Source organism: Carassius auratus, unplaced genomic scaffold (assembly GCF_003368295.1).
Source record: "Carassius auratus strain Wakin unplaced genomic scaffold, ASM336829v1 scaf_tig00008346, whole genome shotgun sequence".
Lineage (NCBI taxonomy): Eukaryota > Metazoa > Chordata > Actinopteri > Cypriniformes > Cyprinidae > Carassius > Carassius auratus.
In genome coordinates, this window is record NW_020523934.1 from 1,996 (window position 1) to 18,198 (window position 16,203).

A 16,203-nucleotide genomic window follows, 5' to 3' on the forward strand; every position below is an offset into this window, starting at 1 on the left:
TGTTACCTAGTTATTTAATAATACAACATATGAAACATAGACAAAACACATTTAACAGTATATAATGCACGAATGTCTCGTGTTTAGTTGTGTATTTGTAGTCGGTTAATTTGTGAGACACCAATAATATATTTTGTGTAGACTAATGAATTCAAGTGCAATATCGAACAGAGAAAAATATATTTCTCATTTTTAATTAATAAGTCTGTAAAATGGCAATGTTAAAATATTCAAGCCATGGTTGTTGTATGACAACCTCATTTGATCATGGAAACATTGATTGAATGAATGAATGAATGGATGAATGAAGAATTAAATGTTTTATTTGGTTTGGAGTGGAATAGAGTGTGGGCAGAAACATACATTGGAGCCTACGCTTAAACATTGTTCTGTTCATCTTTTTCTCCTCTATTTTTCACTTCAGGCTTCCTGGTCGGATGTGTCATATTCCTTATGTTTAACGTGCGTTTATGTGTGTGTGTGCAAACTTTTCAATTCATTCCTATGAGCAAGCTAAACGTCCATTTGCAATGGATTAAAAACGCTGGGGTCCCGTGTTCTGCTCCGCTCTACTGTACCTCATGCATTTCTAATCTATAGCACCATGAGGACATGCTGCACCTGTTTGAAAAAGGCGGCTAATGCAGCAAAAGCATAACCAGTGTATTGAGAGAGGACGTTCCATAAGGGACATGGAGAAATATGGTGGGCGGCTTAAGTATGGCACAGAACAGGACCCAATGTGGCCAAGTGGGGCCTGCGTTAAAACATTAAATATTTATGGACATTCACCAGCATTGTTCAATCATTTTCAGCAATCAGTTTCTAGCTCGGCAGGGAAGTGTTTGTCTGGTTGTTTGTTTTTGATTATTTTTTACTATTATTATTATGAGTTTATTACATTTTCTCCTTCCCTGATGAATACCATAGACTGGTTTTGTTCTAATTTTGGGGGTGAAATGAGTTAAACTGTCATATGTTTCTGCCTGGTAGGGCTGCTTTTGCAGGATGGTCATAGTATGGTCATGATAAATAGTTTAATTAATCTATAATCCTAGCACTACTTTTTTTAATGGCTTCCATTGTGACAGTACCCATGTAGAGTTAATGCAGTTATGTATAGAAATGGTATTGTAAAAAACGTCCAGTCCTTTAATTCTATAAGAGAAATTAATATTACTGAATATTAAATACAAATAGGTTACTCTAGAAAACAGACTAGTGAGATACAGATTTACTGGAAACCAAGTGTGAAATGAATACAAGTTTTATAATTATTTATAATTTATAATATTTTATTATTTTTATTTTTCGTTTATTACATTTAAAACACCTCCGATTGGCCTTATGTTACTTTAGAGCTTGCAGAGCTCAAAGATGTCTTCCCCATTTTTCATGAGTTTTTGAGCAGCTGCTTGTATTGTGCTTCCACTGTGTCTCTTGCACAGTAATACACTGCAGTGTCTTCAGTCTTTAACTGACTCATGTGCAGATAGAGATTAGAGCTGTCCTTAGATGCTGTGAATCTGCCCTGAACTGACTGAGCTGAGTTCTTATTATATTCATCATAATAATAAATAATCCATTCCAGTCCTTTTCCAGGTGCCTGACGGATCCAGTACATGTAAGCGCTACTAACAGTAAACCCACTGCAGGCACAGGTCAGTTTGTAGGAAGCACCTGGAGACACAACTACTGACTGTTCAGACTGTGTGAGCACAACCTGACAGTCAATACCTGTGGATAAACACAACATTTAGATTTATGAATATGAATATTGACACTAAAAACTGTTTGTTTATTCAGGGGATTCACTTACAAGACACAGCAGCCAGCAACAGCAAGAGAATGAAGTGAACATGGTTTATCTGAAGGCTGATCTGGTGATGAGTCCTGCACTCCACAGTGTAGCTGTTTAAATATGAAACAGACATCAGTTCATTTGCATCTAAGCCCCAATTTAGCAAAATCAGTGGAGTCTGTTGAGCTTGAATCCTTTGAGGTTATTTTCATGGACAATAGTAGCATCTATTGAGATTGAAATAATATTGTAGCTCAATAACATGCATGGATAAATGGGATTATATATTACAGTTAGTGAATGCTTTTTAGGACTGTATTTTAGTCATAGACACATTGTAGAGTCTCTAGACCTTTTTTAATAGTGTTCAAGACAATTCCAAACAACAGAATAACATGAGAATATATATTTTTTCTCATTTAAATACTATAATCTCCAAATATTATAGATCATCTGTTATTATTTTGTGTAAAAATATTTTATCTGTCTACTGTCTTGGCCTGTGTTCATTTCAGTCACTGTGTCTGTCTTGCACAATAATACACAGCAGTGTCTTCATTCTTCATATTATTCATCTGCAGATACACCTGCTTCCTACTGTTGTCTCTGGAGATGGTGAATCTTCCTTGGACAGACCGAGAGTATTATGTTTCTTGGTTATCAGATCTGATCAATGCCAACCATTCCAGCTCTTTTCCATTCTTCTGTCTGATCCAAATCATCCAGTAGCCGTTAATGTCCAAACCAGAGGCTGTACATATCAGTTTATGAGATTCTCCAGGTTTCAGGACTGCAGCCTCAGACTCAGCCAGTGTTTGATACCAACAATCTGCAAAATATAATTCCATATACAAGCCAGAAACTAAGCCTTTTTTTTTTTTTTTTGCACAGGCCTATCTAAAGGGTTATTGGTCCCACCTAGTGATCAATTGTAAAAAAATAACAAATGTTACCTCTTCCCAACAGGGAAAACCACAAACAAACAAGAATGCATGATTATACATGCCCAAGACTGTGATAAAAAAAAAAAAAAAAAAAAAAAAAAAAAATCCAGTCCACCATTACTTTTTATATTGAAAATGTCATTTTTGTATGTTTTTTTTTTCCAAAATCAGTGACATCATTTATGAACTTGGTAATTAAAGAGTTAAAATTGGATTTTTTAAAAATACTTGGTAGTTTTGATCAGGACTGAGGTTGATTAATAGATTTATGCAAAAAAAAAAAGAAGAAGAAAAAAGACTATATGATACAATTTTACAGCAGTTTAATTTAGTGGATGTTTCCATCCACGAACATAACGAAAGGGTAGTGAATTTGCCCACAGTGTACCGTTGAGTTTTTGAAAAATTTCAATTCATTTTCCCAAAATATGGACAAAATAAGATTTGTCACCAAAAGTCATTCCATTAGATCAAACACAGAGAAAGTTGTGGGCAAAATAAGACTCAACATTACTCCCTAGTGGACGGAAACGTCCCCAACAACGCATAAGGGTTAAATAAATGTTAGATTATTTAAAATGCTTACATTTTTTCTTGTTTTATTGTTGTGAATATTTTTTATGATTATTTCACATTCCTTTTGTGTAAAAGCACTTTGAATTACCATTGTGTATGAAATGTGCTTTTTAAATAAACTTGCCTTTATTAATTTACCTATTTGGTAAATTAATAAACCATATTAAGTATATTTTTTATATAATTTATATATAAGTAATTTAATTTAACATTTTAATTCACTTTTAATTATTGCCACATTTTGTTTTCAATAATAAATGTAGCCTACAGATTCTGTTGTATATTGATTTAGGTCTTATTATGGCATTCAACATCCAAACTAAGTCATGGATGTTAAAATTAGACCACAGTTTCCGTGCATATGGTTCTTGCACAGGCATTAAACTGCTATTAATCATAGTGCCTGTGTACCGAGCACAATAATACACAGCCGTGTCCTCAGTTTGCACATTTTGTCCTTTAAAGTATACTGTGCTTGTAGATGTTTCTCTGGAGATGATGAACTTATTTTTTAATGAATCCTTGTAGTCTATTCCTCCTCCAGCATGGATCATCCCGATGAACTCAAGAATCTTCCCCTGAGTGAGTCTAATCCACGAAGGTGCCTTAGAGCCATCACTGAGAGCATATCCAGATATTTTACAGGAAATGGTAAAAGATTCTCCAGATTTTACCAAAAGGGAGCTTGGCTGGTTGTGTTCCACGCTGCTGTACACATCTGCAAATCAAACAGCAAATAAAAACGAAGAAGAAGAAGAAGAAGAAAAAACTTCAAGACTTTGTACTCACAAGATGTAACAGACATCATTAGAAGCAAAAACAGATAAAACATGATTTTATGAGTGGTTCTTCTCAGCTTCGTAACAACACAAGGGAATTACACACAGAAACTGTGGGGATGGGTATAAATACTGGAGAATTTGCATTTTGAGTATTGATAATTGTTTTTTGTATGTGGTAGCCTACGGAAAATGTGAAAATTGTGGCTGGTCTTTTAAAGAAACTGAAAGAGGTCTGTTTCATACTCCAAAAGTATTAAAAAAATTACATTAAATGTACAAAGTAATATTAATGTTATTGTGACTTCACGTTTTGTTTTCTAAGAAAGGACAACATATAGGTTTGGAAAGAGATGGTGGTTTGCTTTATGGTCATTTTGGGGTGAATTCTACCTTTAATATGAAATGAACTGCTTTGAATGTGTCTTATAGACATTATTTGTACTCATTAGAACTCAATCAGTAACACAACTGCTGATATGTTGCCCCTTTTAACCTGGCTTTATAAATTTATACACATTTAAAGATAAGAAAGAGTGATTTAAAAATAAATGTGTAAATGAATGAACCACTTCACAAACAAATCAACATATTTTTTTAAACACTCATCATCTCCATTTCTCCCCCTTCTGGGTTTTTGTAAGGGTAGCTGTATGAAAACAAGCAAAGTGAATCTGTTGCACAGTAATACACTGCAGTGTCTTCAGTCTTTAACTGACTCATGTGCAGATAGAGATTAGAGCTGTCCTTAGATGCTGTGAATCTGCCTTGAACTGACTGAGCTGAGCTCTTAGAAGCATCTGAATAATAATAAATAATCCATTCCAGTCCTTTTCCAGGTGCCTGACGGATCCAGTGCATGCGAGTGCTACTAAGAGTAAACCCACTGCAGGCACAGGTCAGTTTGTAGGAAGCACCTGGAGACACAACTACTGACTGTTCAGACTGTGTGAGCACAACCTGTGAGTAAACACCTAAACAGAGAGACAAAAAATCTTTACATATCTAAAGTATCACAATACATAACACCCAAAAATTGCATAAACCATTAAAACATAAATAAAACACTCACTGTGTACACAGGGGCGGAGCCAGAAGATGTAAACATTCGGGGCTTAGCCCAAACCTAGGGGGCTGCAGGGGTGTACTCCGCAGGGGAGATTTTTTTTCCCCCACGTTTATGTCAGCTAAATGCACTATTTTTCAGGCTGTTTGAGATAACAGAATGCCTAAAAATCTATACACTATCTGGGAAAATGATGGTTACTCAGAAAAAAAAAAGTATTCACCCAGTAGAGCCTACAAACTATTTTGTATTTAATTGTTCTCCAGCTATATTTCTCAATTAATCTATCTTCTTATCCCACTAATGTGCCGAGAACAGTTGTAAAACATGCCCTGTAATAACTTAGCATTTGATACATTGGGATATATTGCTTTTGAATCTGTCTCTGGCCGGTGAGGTTTGCTGTTACGAGTTCCTTTTAAAAAAAAATTGTTATGTCCATAATGCTAATTTCAGGCGGTTAGTCAGTGAGCTCGCTACGACGGCGGTGAAATAAAAAGCCCACCAGCCCCTAATGACAACGACGAAGAAGATGATTTATATTCTTCTTCGTTAGTTTTTATCGGCAGTTGGCAAACAAGCCAAGTGATGCGTGATGCTTTACCGTCCGCCACAACGCACAGTAATAGAGCTTTTGTTTCTTTTTTTTGCCGCTCCAGTCTGAGAGACTGAGAGGAAATGAAACAAAGTTGAAGTTATTTTAAAAAAGCTAAAAGATTCGGGGCTTTTGACAAAACATTCGGGGCTTAAGCCCCATTAGCCACCCCCCCGCTCCGCCCCTGTGTGTACAGCTGCCAACAACACAAAGAGCTTTAGGGAAAACATTGTCTCTCCTCTTCAGATAAATCTCTCATTTACTAGTTTTAAATAGAAAATATGGCAGTTGAGTTTGCATTGATATATTTGCATGAGGACACACAGAGAGGGTGTGTTCAAAATCTAGTAAGGTTTTTTTTTTTAATGGAAGGGTGACCTCTTCTGGTACCTAAATTATTCTTTCAATGGGTCAGTTGAGCATTCAAGGTTATTACATGCCATTTAGTGGATGAATTTGATAAAAAGTACTTACAAAGGCAAAAAAAATCACCTGACTCATTCAGTGTTCGATATTCATTTATTTATTTGCTTTGATTTTGCAATGCTGTGGTTATTTTGTGAAAGTATGTATAAACATTATATAAAATAAATTATATATTATATTATATTATATTATACTTATAATTTAAAAAAATACTTTTTAATTAAAAAATGTTTAGTATAGTTTTTGTGCAGGCCCTGTGGCAGTTTGTGGCATAGTGCATTGCGGGCACAATAATACACAGCTGTGTCCTCAGTGTTGAAATTCCTTCCTGTTAATATAACTGTGTTGCTGGAGGATTCAGAAGAGAAACTGAGCTTATTTTTCAGAGAATCTGTGACACCATTTCTACTGGAACTGTAGTACCAGCCGATCCACTCCATGGGTTTTCCACTTGAATGTCTGATCCAGTTTGTGTAGCCTCCACCTGAGGCTGAATATCCAGTGATCTTACAAGAGATGGTAAATGTTTCTCCTGGTTTTACAACCTTTACAGGAGGCTGATCCAGCTCAATACAGAAAAAACCTACGAACAATGATTAAATAATTTCAGTAATACAAATTGAGCTCCACATCTGAACTAATGTTCATTGGTGATACTCACAGGGTGCAGCTGCCAAAACTAGCAGTACTGATATGTAGTACATGATGCTGCTTGTATTTTCACTCTGCTCTGTAAATCACAGAGAGCCTTTATGAAGTCTGTGTGTTTCTGTTTACAGGAGACAAGGGTGGAGATTTGCATGGATGTAAAAATCTATCTGACAAGAGATTTGAAGAGTAGCTATATACTGATGTGTTTCTAAACATTTATTGGATTAAGTATAAGACAAATTTTGGATGAACAGGAATATTTAAAAGACTTTATGGTTCATAAGAAAGAGGGTCTTTTTAAGAGTTGATACCAACAGGACAGTAAGCTGAGATCATGCATTTATTTACCAACCACAGATTATGTGTGTATTGTAAGAGGAGGGATTGAATAAACTGTAAATTTAGCTACAAAAATAACTTTATTAGGAGAAATTATGTCGTCATTATTACTGCGTGTCTAATCCAAGAATGTCACTCAGAGCCATCTGACAAAACCTGTTAGGAAAGGGATTCTCCAAAGATGCTGTTGGTTGTTTAATATTGTTAGACTGTACATGTGTAAATCAAGCACAGTCGTTTATGTTAAAATGGACAGTTTGTGGTTATAAAGGTTATATCATATTTCAGTGGCAAAATATTTATTAATGCTCAAAAAACACTGAAGAAAAGAATGCTGTGTCCAAAATAAATAAATACATGTGCATATGTGTTGAGTTCAGAGTTTTTATTTATTTATTTTACAGGTTCTGTAGCAGTTTGTGGCACAGTGCATCGCGAGCACAATAATACACAGCTATGTCTTCAGAGTTGAAATTCTTTCCTGTTAAAATAACTGTGTTGCTGGAGGATTCAGAAGAGGAACTGATCTTATTTTTCAGAGAATCTTTGACACCATTGCTACTGGAAGTATAGAAATATCCAATCCACTCTGCTATGACTCTGTAAAAAAAGCTTTTATTGTACATGTGTGCCTCTGTTTACATGAGAGAAGGGTGGAGATTTGCATTGACGTAAACATCTTCCTTCCACCATCCTTATGATAATTATTAACAATTATGCAAAATTAATTGCTCAATTTTATATTCTTGATTTATATAAAAAAAGTCTTGAAGTTACTCACATTTAGTGTAAATATCTTCAACTAAGTTAATCCAAAAAAATATATATATTTGCTTAAACGTTTATTGAATTCAACAGTAGAACAGTGTGGATAACATTAAATTAAACAATTAAAGTGGAGGTTTTGTCCTTCAAAGTCATGTCATGTAAGAAAAGTTACTTTAGACTCATGAGAATAGGTAATGAAAAGACAGTAAGCACTGACCATATATTTATGTGTTTTATCAACTTTATCTATTGCACAAGTGCAAGATCAGTGATTGAATAATACACTGTAAAGAGTGAAAAGATGTGAAACTTCAATGCTTTTAAATTTAATCTTTACTTTATTTCATATCAGGAATAATTGATTTCTACAGAAAAGGGACAACATAAGTCTATAAGCACATAAAAAGGTGAAGAATGTAATTTTTTATGACTTTCATATTCAAACACACCTGATTCAATCAGCTGCTCATTAGTAGAGATTCAAAGACCTTAAATGTGTGTCAAATAAGAGAGAAATCAAAAACACGTTGTGTTGGGGTCTTGGAGATTCTTCAGGACAAGGATCAGAAACCAATGCTTTAGTTCAAAACAACAGCAGCAGTTTCTCAGAGCTCAGCGTTATCATTCTGCCAGAAAGACTCAAAAGACAGGTGAACGTTTACATGGTATTGATTCTATAAAGATGGTATCGAGCTACAATGATTCATGAAGTCTGGAAAAGTTATTTGGCATAGGCCCTGAGCTTAGTCTGAATCCTGTGGATGCAGATTTGGCTGAACCTGCCTGAAGATGAAGGCACAGGGACTAACCTGGTGATGATGGTGAGGATGGAGGGACACGTCAGCATCATCAACTCTGGACGTAAAAGAAAAAGATCAGTTCTTATAAACTCAAGTGTCAAGCAGTGACTTATCTGTCTTCTCTGTTTATAATTATCAATGTATGACATTCATTACAATCTTTCTGCTAGGTCTAAATTTAAATCTTTCATTCTTAGTTGTGAATGATATTGGTGTTGGTTAATATTTTTCTTTTAAATTCTGTAAGCTGATAGGTCCATAGGTTTATGGATGGTTGTTGGAAGAGTGCTGCTGGAATGATCTATATTGCACATGTATTGTAAAGGGTTACATCACTCTTTCCCCTCAATTATTGTTTAAGGAATACGAAATGGAATAAAGAGTTGTTTGTTCTCAGATTTTGTGCAGTGCTGTAGCTGAATTCATCACTGTGTTTGTCTTGCACAATAATATACAGCAGTGTCTTCATTCTTCATATTATTCATCTGCAGATACATCTGTTTCTTGCTGTTGTCTCTGGAGATGGTGAAGCGTCCCTGAACAGACTGAGAGTAGTGTATATAACTACTACTATCAGAGATGTACGCCAGCCACTCCAGACCTCCTCCTGCAGTCTGTCTGATCCAAGATAAGTCTGCGTTACTACTGAATCCAGAGAATGTACAGATGAGTCTGTGAGATCCTCCAGGTTTAATGACCACTGACTCAGACTCAGTCAGTGTTTGACACCAACAGACTGAAAAACAAACAGTTCAACATTAACATTTACAACAGTGCACATTAATAAGTCTGATTATCAACAGCTTTTCAAGACAATCTTACATTCTGTGAGAGCAAACATGAAGATAAAACCCAGTTTAGACACAATATCCATTGTCATGTTGTGAAAAGAGCGAGCTGATGCATCAAAGTCACAAACAAGTTTTATGTCTAGAGATGAATAGCTTGGAGACTTTTGAGGAAGACAAATAGAAGTAGGTTTGCATAGGGTGCCCTCTAAAGGTACATTTGCATTTCTGTGTCCTTATTAACCTCTGTAACCATGTCTGCCTTTATATGTATTCTTTGATAATTCTTATTTACTAAGCTATGGTAGAGATATTACCCATTAATTGCATATGTTTTTATTTAATCTAAATTCAGTTTTCTCAAATAAAAAAAAAAAACAACATATACATTCTTCCTCAAAATATGTAGTATTTACACGGTTTCACGCACAAAGGTAAACATAGAGGTTCCTTTATTCATAGTTGGAGTAAAATGTTTTGGGTTTGCACTGTGGTGAGATGGTTGAGAATTTCTTCATATTTTATTCTTAATATTGAAGAATGAGAGATGGTCCATCTTACCATCTGAACTGTTTTAATAATGGCTGGCTGAACAGTGTATAGTTTCTCCAAAGCACATTAAGTTTATGTACTGCACAGAAGCTTCTTGTGTTACTGTTTTTTTTTTCGAGCACAGTAATAAACGGCAGTGTCTTCAGTCTGCAGATTTGTCATGTGCAGATACACCTGCATTTTACTGTTGTCTCTGGAGATGGTGAATCGTCCTTCAACAGTTTTAAAGTAATATTTGCTGCTGCCACTTGGAGAAGAAATATATGAGATCCACTCAAGCGCTTTTCCTTCAGCTTGTCTTATCCATGAAATATCTGCAGCTCCAACATCAATCCCAGAGAAGGTACAGGTCAGTTTATGATTGTTCCCAGGTTTGGTGATGACTGACTCAGATCTTTAAACTCTGTTAAAATATAAGTCAGACCATTGTCTACAGCAGTCACTGATAAAGAAAGTATAGAGTGCAACGAATAGATGGACTCTGAACACAGACAATTAGAATCAAACAGACAGGTTTATTGTAGAGATGTGGTAAGTGGCAGAGGCATGAGCAAGGATACTGATGGATGAACTGTCCAGTTACCAGGTCTTATAGAGCATGGGATGATGTAAAGATTGTGGAGGAGCTGGTGGTGGGGATTGAGAAGCAGGTAGATAATGGTCGGAACACACAAACACAGGAACACTAATTAGTGAATGACGATCAGGTGCGGGAGATCAGAATTCAGAGAGATGTAAAGATGAATAAGATGAATACATAAAGATGTATCCCTACTTACCATGAGTAAATATGTTTATGCTTATTAAACATGCAATTCTGATTTTGCAGCAGTTTTTGTTCACAAATTTCACTGACAAAATATTGAGGAGTAAAATATTGAGGGTTTATAATACAAAGAAATTCAGACCCAAAATAAACAAGTAATATTTTATATTTTGGGGATGTTTGCAATATAACTGCTATTGTGATCTGATTAGGGTGACCTGACCATGACACACACACAGACACACACACACTCCACGTATAATTATATATACGTATATAATTATTTTTTTAAAATAAAGAATTATAAGCAAATTATAAACCATAAGACAATAGATACAAATTAAATATTAAATTAATTCATTTTTTTTATAATACAGCTTAACATGTATGCATTTATTTAAAAGGGTTATATAATGTTGCTAAAATTAACATTATTTTGTGTATTTGGTGTAATGAAATGTGTTTATGCGGTTTAAGGTTAAAAAAAACATACTGTATTGTATTTCTTCATACTGTACATTATTGTTTCTCCTTTATGCCTCACCTTCTGAAACACCTCAATTTTTACAAATCTCATCATTCTGAAAAGTGTGCTCTTATTGACCAGTTATCCAGTGTGTTGTGATTGGCCGAATACCTCAAACGTGTGACAGAAATGTTACGCCCCTTAACATGTTGTGATGCTCTGTCCACTCAGAATGACAAGACATAAACATAAAACCCATTATAAAAGTGATATAAACATGATTTCTAGTTGTGTCCTATTTTGGAAGGCCGTCTGATCCGAGAGTGAGCCGCGGCCGGCTCCAATGAGCAAACGTGGGCGGCTTAAGAATGGCACAGAACAGGACCCAGTGTGGCCAAGTGGGGCCTGCGTTAAAACATTAAATATTGATGGACATTCACCAGCATTGTTCAATCATTTTCAGCAATCAGTTTCTAGCTCGGCAAGGAAGTGTTTGTCTGGTTGTTTGTTTTTGATTATTTTTTACTATTATTATTATTAGTTTATTACATTTTCTCCTTCCCTGATGAATACCATAGACTGGTTTTGTTCTAATTTTTGGGGTGAAATGAGTTATGTCACATGTTTCTGCCTGGTAGGCTGCTTTTGCAGGATGGTCATGATTAATAGTTTAATTAATCTATAAATCCTAGCACTACTTTTTTTAATGGCTTCCATTGTGACAGTACCCATGTAGAGTTAATGCAGTTATGTATAGAAATGGTATTGTAAAAAATGTCCAGTATTTTATTTCTATAAGATAAATTAATATTACTGAATATTAAATACAAATACATAGGTTACTCTAGAAAACAGACTAGTGAGATACAGAGTTACTGGAAACCAAGTGTGAAATTAATACAAGTTTTATAATTAAGTTTTTATTTTTAGTACATTTAAAACACCTCTGATTGGCCTTATGCTACTTTGGAGCTTGCACAACTCAAACATGTCCGCCCCATTTTTCATGATGAGTTTTTGAACAGGTGCTTGTATTTGTGCTTCCACTGTGTCTCTTGCACAGTAATACACTGCAGTGTCTTCAGTCTTTAACTGACTCATGTGCAGATAGAGATTAGAGCTGTCCTTAGATGCTGTGAATCGGCCCTGAACTGACTGAGCTGAGCTCTTATAAGCATCTGAATAATAATAAATAATCCATTCCAGTCCTTTTCCAGGTGCCTGACGGATCCAGTGCATGTTAGTGCTACTAACAGTAAACCCACTGCAGGCACAGGTCAGTTTGTAGGAAGCACCTGGAGACACAACTACTGACTGTTCAGACTGTGTGAGTACAACCTGACAGTCAATACCTGTGGATAAACACAACATTTAGATATATGAATATGAATATTGACACTAAAAACTGTTTGTTTATTCAGGGGATTCACTTACAAGACACAGCAGCCAGCAACAGCAAGAGAAATGAAGTGAACATGGTTTATCTGAAGGCTGATCTGATGATGAGTCCTGCACTCCACAGTGTAGCTGTTTAAATATGAAACAGACATCAGTTCATTTGCATCGAAGCCCAAATAGTGGAATCACTGGAGCTTGAGACTATTGAGGTTTATTGTATGGTCAATTGTATCAGCTATCTTGATATGCAAATAATATTGTACTCCAGTAAATAAATGTAACATTTTTTGCAGCAGGCATGTGCGTACATCCCCTCAGTTCCATCAAATAGACATGGCATTGTGTTTTGTTCATGAGAAAGTAGGTAAAGGTCTTTAAAGGGGGGGTGAAATGCTCGTTTTCACTCAATATCCTGTTAATCTTGAGTACCTATAGAGTAGTACTGCATCCTTCATAACTCAAAAAAGTCAGTAGCACTTTATTTTACAGTGCTGTTCCTCATGTACATACTATGTACTTACTATAGTAATTACAATAACTATGTAATAACTAGGTACTAACCCAGAACCTAACCCTAAACCTAACCCTAACCCATGTAGTTACCTTGTGTTACCAGAACTTTCTTAGATAAATACACTGTAAGTACACTATAAGTACATGTTAGTACACGTACTGTAAAATAAAGTGCAACCAAAAAGTCTTTAGTTTTATTATATTCATAAGAGAAAGATAGTCTGTACCGATTTTTCCCGGAAAAACAAGAGCGTCAGTAGGCGTGACGTGTGGGCGGAGCTAAAGAATCACGAGCACCAGTAGGCTTTTGCTTTGATAGCGTTTGGAAGCTGTGACCTTACGTGAGGACAAAACCAACCAAAACAAACCATGGCTAACAGTCAGATTCAGCGTATATATGATCCAGAATCAGATCCAGAGGCTGAAATTTAACAAGAGCAGCAGCAACAACAGCGTCTCTACGTGGTATGCATTGAAACTGTATATATTTGCTTAGCGGTTTTGGAAAATGACTAAGTTCCACTTTATGTCGTCTTTTTTTTTTTTTTTTTTTTAAGGTGTACATGTGGAAAGTGCAGTTTGATGCCAACATCGCATGTTGTTTACTTGATGTGCTTACGCGCCGATAGCTAAGTTAACAACACAGAGATATTTGAAGCAGTTTTACTCACCGCCTGCGGTTCCAACACACGATCGTGACCCTTTTTCGTTGGGATTGCATCATCCTTAAGAAATAAACGATGTGCAAATCCGGCGTCAAACTGGGCCTTGTTTGTAAAACAAGCATTTTCGAAATGCAGGGGAACAAACACTTGCACAACTCCGTTGATGCTCTGTAAAAATAAACTCCATCCACTGGTCCCTTAATGCTGTTTTTTTCAGGACCCATATAGGGAAATTCCGCTCCATCTAACGTCACACAGAGCCATACTCGAAAAAAACTTTCCGAAACTTGTGACAAACCGGAAGGAGTATATTTGGAACAGAAATACTCCTTCAAACGTACAACTTAATTTTTGAAACTTTGTCCATGTTTAGCATGGGAATCCAACTCTTTAACAGTGTAAAAAACTCAGTATGCATGAAATAGCATTTCACCCCCCCCCCCCCCTTTAATAAAGCTGTAGAGCTTAATTGAGTTGTAGTAGAACAGCAAACACAGATCAGCACTTTTCCAATATCAGGTTGTTGTTGTTGATGCACTTCTTGTTGTGAAACCATGCTGATTCTGGATAAATACATAATTAAAATATTGAAAAATATGTGATAGTTTACTTGTGTATTATAATTTTTGTAATTTTATATTCAGGAACACAATTATTTAGATGTACAAGTAATCAATGAATCAATAATGTACATATACATGTAAATATGTCCTTTGTCTTTTCTGTCTATTGAGTATTTAAACATGAAAAAAGTCTGATAAAAGTTTAGTTTTCACCTATCAAGCATTAACTCATGAAGAATTAATACACAAATTAATTGTTTCAATAAAGCTATTGCATATAAAAATGTAGTGCAGTCTTTTGTCTTTATTGTAATGTGTTATGTATCAAAATATAGTCATACATAGTGCAACTGCAAACTGCAGGGAACTGAAAAATAGAAGCAGCAGTGCCTTATAAACAAATGTGTTATTTAAAATATAATGCATTATATTTTCTGCTATATTCCCATATATTTTTGTTTCATAATATCATGTATGACAACTGTACAGGTTTTGTATCTTTGCTGATTAATCAACCCTGCATACTCTGAATCTATTTTTATGATGTACCTTAATTAATCCAGACCTTATTCACTAATTTATTTGAGAATCTGCTTATGAAGAAGATTTTTTTTTTTCAAATAAATTTACAAACAAGTATAAATTTGTTGAATTGTGGGGAAGTTTGCAGTTGCTTCAGTGATCTGATGCATGAATAGTTTTTGTTCAGGTCCTGCAGTCTTTTGAGTAACCGTGACTCTCGTGCACAGTAATAAACAGCTGTGTCTTCAGTCTTCAGGCTCTTCACCTCTAAATGCAGCATGTTTTTGCTGGTGTCTGTGGTGATGGAGAACTGTCCCTGTAGAGACTGAGCATAATACACAGTTGAGCCATATATCTGTCCAATCCACTCCAGTGCTTTCCCTGGTTTCTGACGGATCCAGCCCATATAGTAGTCATTCACTGAGAATCCAGACGCAGTGCAGGACAGAGTCACTGATTCTCCAGGCTTTTTCACCACAGAATCTGAGGAGGTCAAAGACTGACCACTAACAGCTGAAACACATGCAACAAATCATGTTAGATGGTATAGAAAAAAATAAAAATAAGTGACAACAATCTGGAGAAGTGAAATCATTCTCACCTGACATAATCATCAGCAGAACTCCATACTGTAACATTTCCATTATCAGCCAAAAACAGTCAAAGGAAAAGAAACTGCACTGCAGCAGAACACAAACACTGACTGAGGATCCAGTTTATAACACAGTCCTTTGAGAGACTGAGTGACTCTGACTAAATCATGACATTTGCATACACTGTATCTGTTTTACAAACACAACATGTGTGGAAACACTGGAACTGGGAAAATGTATTAAAATAGTTTTGATTAAATTATGATTAATCTGTAACTATATTCATACCTTGTTGTCTTTGAATCTGAATTTTTGCATTTCTCAGCAATATTATCATTTTTTCATCGTTATATATTTTTTATCGTTATTACTAATGATAATTTCAGGATATTTCAGTCTGTATAATGTATTATTGTTGTGGGTGGAGTAAATGTTGTGTTTTTTATGATTGGTGTTTTATTAGTTGTGATAGCTGATATGAAGTCTGTGGAGAGCTGTTGCTGATAGACTGGTGCTTTGATGTGACATTTTGAGGCACGTCTAAAGGCTAGTGAGGATGAAGGATTGAGATATGGTGATTCCAGGCAGTTGTTGTTGTTACAGTTAGTTTTTCTACTGTACTTCATTGAAAT

At 35.5% G+C, this 16,203-nt stretch overlaps 2 gene segments (V, D, J or C); both read right to left on the minus strand.

Annotated features, from left to right (window-relative positions):
• Window positions 1-4,519: 4,519 nt before the first annotated feature.
• LOC113071865 (immunoglobulin heavy variable 3-30-3-like) lies at window positions 4,520-12,919 on the minus strand. The segment is given in 3 exon segments: window positions 4,520-5,060; window positions 12,656-12,669; window positions 12,752-12,919. Coding segments are annotated over 3 exon segments (420 nt in total).
• Window positions 12,920-14,665: 1,746 nt separating this feature from the next.
• On the minus strand, window positions 14,666-15,692 carry LOC113071866 (Ig heavy chain V region 6.96-like). The segment is given in 3 exon segments: window positions 14,666-14,669; window positions 15,188-15,491; window positions 15,580-15,692. Coding segments are annotated over 3 exon segments (351 nt in total).
• Window positions 15,693-16,203: the final 511 nt, after the last annotated feature.